The sequence below is a fragment of the Clupea harengus genome, chromosome 3 (genome assembly GCF_900700415.2).
Source record: "Clupea harengus chromosome 3, Ch_v2.0.2, whole genome shotgun sequence".
NCBI classification, from domain to species: Eukaryota; Metazoa; Chordata; class Actinopteri; order Clupeiformes; family Clupeidae; genus Clupea; species Clupea harengus.
In genome coordinates, this window is record NC_045154.1 from 12674944 (window position 1) to 12679943 (window position 5000).

Sequence of the window (5000 nt, forward strand, 5' to 3'; positions counted from 1 at the left end):
GCTCCGCCCACCGATATGTGGCTGAAAGAGAGAGAGACGTTCATGAGGAAAAGAGAGAGAGAGAGAGACATTCATGAGGAAGAGAGAGAGAGAGACGTTCATGAGGAAAAGAGAAGGAGAGAGAGAGAGACGTTCATGAGGAAAAGAGAGAGAGAGAGAGACATTCATGAGGAAGAGAGAGAGAGAGAGACATTCATGAGGAAGAGAGAGAGACAGAGAGAGACATTCATGAGAAAAGAGAGAGAGAGAGAAAGAGAGAGAGAGAAAGAGAGAGAGAGGGGAGAGAGAGAGAGCAGAGAGAGAGAGAAAGAGAGAGACGTTCATGAGGAAAAGAGAGAGAGAGAAAGAGAGACGTTCATGAGGAAAAGAGAGAGAGAGAGAGAGAGACAGAGAGAGACGTTCATGAGGGAAAAAGAGAGAGAGAGAGAGAGAGACGTTCATGAGAAAGAGAGAGACGTTCATGAGGAAGAGAGAAAGAGAGAGAGAGAGAGAGAGAGAGACGTTCATGAGGAAGAGAGAAAGAGAGAGAGAGAGAGAGACGTTCATGAGGAAGAGAGAGAGAGAGAGAGAGAGAGAGACATTCATGAGGAAGAGAGAGAGAGAGAGAGAGACGTTCATGAGGAAGAGAGAGAGAGAGAGAGAGAGAGAGACGTTCATGAGGAAGAGAGAAAGAGAGAGAGAGAGAGAGACGTTCATGAGGAAAACGGACTAGAGAGGCAGGGATGGGTGTCTCACTTCCAAACTCTCTCAGAAATGTTGGTGACATTATAGAATTATATCATTTCAATTCTTGAGACGAACTGTGAGGCGTTTTAGTGCTGAGAGTGCAGACAGACAGACAGACAGACAGACAGGCAGACAGACAGACAGGCAGACAGGTGTGTAGAGTAAGACTGCAGACAGACAGACAGACAGGTGTGTAGAGCAGCAGCTCACACACACACACCATGTTCTTGTCCAGGTAAGCCATCTTCTCCAGCAGCTCTGGGGACTTAATGTTGGGATATGGCATTCCTACCATCACTATACACCTGTGAACACACACACACACACACACACACACACACACACACACACACACACACACACACACACACACACACACACATCTGTGAACACACATACATGTGAACACACACAGATCTGCCAACTTTCAAGGCTGACCTGGCATGAGAATTGGTAAGATTGACCAATCAGGTGTCTTTTTGGCGACTTTGACTCAATGGTCAATGGAATGTTATTTTTCCTGCTCATGTGGGACTCAAAAGCGGCCAGCTCACGCTTGAGAATCGACATCCCTGCACACATACGTGTGAACACATAAATTCAAAAACTAAACTTAAAAACAATTAATTTAAAATTTGCCGGTCAAAATGTCCATTAATAATACATACAAAAACACATCATACAAAAACATACATCATACAAAACAGCTATAACGCAGACTATCCCTAAACAGGACATTTGTGTTTCGACAGCGAAACAGCGTATGAACAGCCTACAGTGTTTCTTCCCCCCAAGAGGGTGCAACTTCTCCTGAAGTGACGCCTGAATCAGCAGCCACACCTGACTGACGGCAAAGACACCGACGCTCCGCGGTTATGGGGGTTTAACTTTGGCAACAGCCTGCAAAGCGCTTATTAATGAGTTCAGCGAGCTGCCCCCTGACTGAGCGAGAGAGGTGTGTGTGCCCCCTGACTGGGTTAGGGTAGGATGACCTGTTTTGCCCCCGTCAAGCATACTGTCAGAGGGACAGTATTTGCTGTTGTAACATACTGTTATTGAAACATGACCAGTAACTCTTTTTGTAACTAATCTGTCCGGTAAAATAAATTCTCAGACCACTGGACTGGCAAATAAACAATCCTAGAAGAAATACATGTGTGAACCGGCAGTGTGACGTGAAACCCTGACCATACATGTGTGAACCGGCAGTGTGACGTGAAACCCTGACCATACATGTGTGAACCGGCAGTGTGACGTGAAACCCTGACCATACATGTGTGAACCGGCAGTGTGACGTGATGTTATGTTTACATTATTTAGTCACATGAGAGAAAACACTTTTCCACACACACACACACACACACACACACACACACACACACACCTGCCGAGGTCATCTGAGAAGTTGATCCCCTCGCTCATCTTGCCTCCAACCACAGAGAAGAGCAGCGCCCCCGACTGGCCACATGCAGAAGTGCTGCAGCGCTGATAAACACATCACAAAATGGACATTACATACACACACACACACACACACACACACACAGCTGCAGCACTGATAAACACATCACAAATGGACATCACACACACACACACACACACACACACACACACACTGCTGCAGCGCTGATAAACACATCACAAATGGACATTACACACACACACACACACACACACACACACACACACACACACACACACACACACACACACACACACACTCATACTCAGCACCTGAACACAGAGCCTTACCTGTATGCACCTGGAGTACTCAGACAGCACCTGCTCCAGCTGATTGGCTTTCTTTGGCTCCTGGAAGATCTGACAAGAGACAAGAGACAAGAGACACGCTCAACATCTGTTTGTGTGTGTAAGTGTGTGTGTGTGTAAGTGTGTGTGTGAGAGAGTGTGTGTGTGTGATCTGTGTGTGTGTGTGTGTGCCTCTACCTTCTTCTTGGCAGCCAGGCGCTGGAGGACTCCAGAGCTTTCCCAGAATTCCAGGATCTTCCTCTCATACTCGTAAGAGGGGAAGAAACAGACCACGCCCCCCGGAACCACGTTGCAGAGGTTAGAGAGAACACGACCAGTCTCCTCCATCTGAGACACACACACGCACGCACGCACGCACGCACGCACGCACGCACGCACGCACACAGACACGCACACGCACACGCACACACACACGCACACACACACACAGGAGTGTGTTTGGGTTTGGGAGCCTGAGGCACAAGAGCAGGCAGCATTCTCAAACAGACAACATCAACGCTACAGACTTCTAAATCGGTGCTTAGCAAGGTCACGTAAGGACATGTGTTAAAACAGTGTGTGTGTGTGTGTGCATGTCTCTGTGTCTTTGTATTACCATATTTGGGGTGTCTGTGAGTGTCTCTGTGTGTGTGTGCACCATCTTAGGGGTGTGTGTGTGTGTGTGTGTCTGTAACCTCTTTGGGGTGTGTGTGTGTGTGTGTGTGTGTCTGTAACCTCTTTGGTGTGTGTGTGTACCCTCTTTGGTGTGTGTGTGTGTGTGTGTGTGTGTGTGTCTGTAACCTCTTTGGTGTGTGTGTGTGTATGTACCCTCTTTGGTGTGTGTGTGTGTGTGTGTGTGTGTGTGTGTGTGTGTGTGTGTGTGTGTGTGTACCATCGTAGGGGTGTCTCTGGTCTGGAAGGTGAACTCCAGCTCCTGCCCCGATGGTCCTGCACACAGAACTATGGGTAGAATATTCTCTGGAGGAATGACATGCCCTACACACAGAGATGGAGACAGAAAACAGACACACACACACACACACATTAGTAGAGTGTACGTTCTGTCACTTTCTTCCCACATTGCTTTATCTCTTATCACACACACACACACACACACATTCCGATCTGTCTCCCTGGTGTAGTGAGGCTGGCAGTGAAGGAGACACTCAGTGTGTTTACATGATGGTATAATTCGAATCTTTGCTTAGTCGGACTATGCTTTCTTTCGAGGGTAGGTGCTATTATCCCAATATACATGGCAGTGAATAAATCGAATCATTGGCCGAAATCATGTCATATCCGATACGATAGGTGGCGCTGTTTTCATTACAACTAGTGGTGATACAGCCATTTCCGCTTGACCTCTTCACCACAACAACAGTTGATTGAGCATGAATCGCGTCTGTTCATCGGTCCAGAAATGCGTGTTGCCTCTTGGGTTGTCCATCGCGTTGTTTGTTTGTTTCTGCTGGGCCAACGTGTTTATAAGTTACATTATTCAAAGGTGAAAGATAAAAGGCGAGAGAAACGCATGCACATTCACACACACACGCGCGCAAATAATGGGTTACAGCCAAAACGCATTGCCCTTCTGCCAGTTGCATCAAATTGTTTTAGTACTTCTTCGCTGTCGATTTCCAAATCTGTGTGAATATTCATGAGAGCAAGTCCAGTCAGTCTTTTGTCAGTCATCGTACTTCGTAAGATATGTCTTAAGACGCCCCATTGTACTGAATGACCGCTCAGCAGACGCTGTGGAAACTGGCAAATGTGCCGAACTTTCCAGGGCTTGATAAAGCTCACTGCATTTGGGCTGTAGCTCATTTAGCTGTTTCCAGCTCTATATCTGCATCGTCAACGCTGGGCATTAGTTGTCCGTACTCCGATTTTATAGTTTCCCCATTGTAATAAATATGCATTCATGATATTTTTCTATGACCGAGTTTGACAGGTATTGGTCAGGTAATAGCCGAGTGACAGCTGATTTGCTTTCTGATTTGACAGTACTTATTCGTGGGTTTTTTCAGCGCCAGATAACCGAACAGAACTTAACTCAGGCTTGCCTCACGGGTACAATACCAAATTTCATCATATTTGAAGGACAAATTAGTTGTGAATACTATGACCGAGTTTGACAGGTATTGGTCAGGTAATAGCCGAGTGACAGCTGATTTCACAAGCATTAACTTTAAACCAGAATATTTTATAGTCGCCCCGTAATGCCGCCCCGTAATGCCGTGCAGCGGGCGCATACTCGCGTATACTCTATGTGATGCACTAGCTCAACGACGTTCCCTATATGTTCCTTACCGTTCTAATTACATGTCGTTGTTCTGTGTTGGGACAGAGCTTATACAGGTGGGTGACGGTAGCACAGTCTGTTCGTGGTAACTTGCACCAGGGCATAACGCCCGTGCCATTGTGACAGTGTGTTGTGTTTTAGTGTTTAATAAAAAGCCATAACAAATATACCACGCTTCCGTGATTTGTTACAATATAATGGTCTTGCTTCTATAATGTATAAA

The 5000-nt window shown here is 46.4% G+C and overlaps 2 protein-coding genes across 4 annotated transcripts in view; one reads left to right on the forward strand and one right to left on the reverse strand.

Moving 5' to 3' along the window:
• wash1 (WAS protein family homolog 1) overlaps positions 1–130 on the forward strand; it is a 23369-nt gene extending 23239 nt beyond the window's left edge. For both annotated transcript variants that reach the window (XM_031564612.1, XM_031564613.2), the window contains one exon: positions 117–130. The gene's annotated coding sequence lies outside the window, so the exon portion shown is untranslated. The remainder of the gene's footprint in view (positions 1–116) is intronic.
• ddx11 (DEAD/H (Asp-Glu-Ala-Asp/His) box helicase 11) overlaps positions 1–5000 on the reverse strand; it is a 38224-nt gene that overhangs the window by 2107 nt on the left and 31117 nt on the right. For both annotated transcript variants that reach the window (XM_031564611.2, XM_042703740.1), the window contains exons 20-25: positions 3368–3471; positions 2674–2823; positions 2479–2547; positions 2111–2211; positions 947–1031; positions 1–21 (exon numbers count right to left, since the gene is read on the reverse strand). The exon at positions 1–21 is cut by the window's left edge and continues 55 nt beyond it. In XM_031564611.2, the coding sequence (XP_031420471.1) occupies positions 1–21; positions 947–1031; positions 2111–2211; positions 2479–2547; positions 2674–2823; positions 3368–3471 (530 nt within the window). The remainder of the gene's footprint in view (positions 22–946; positions 1032–2110; positions 2212–2478; positions 2548–2673; positions 2824–3367; positions 3472–5000) is intronic.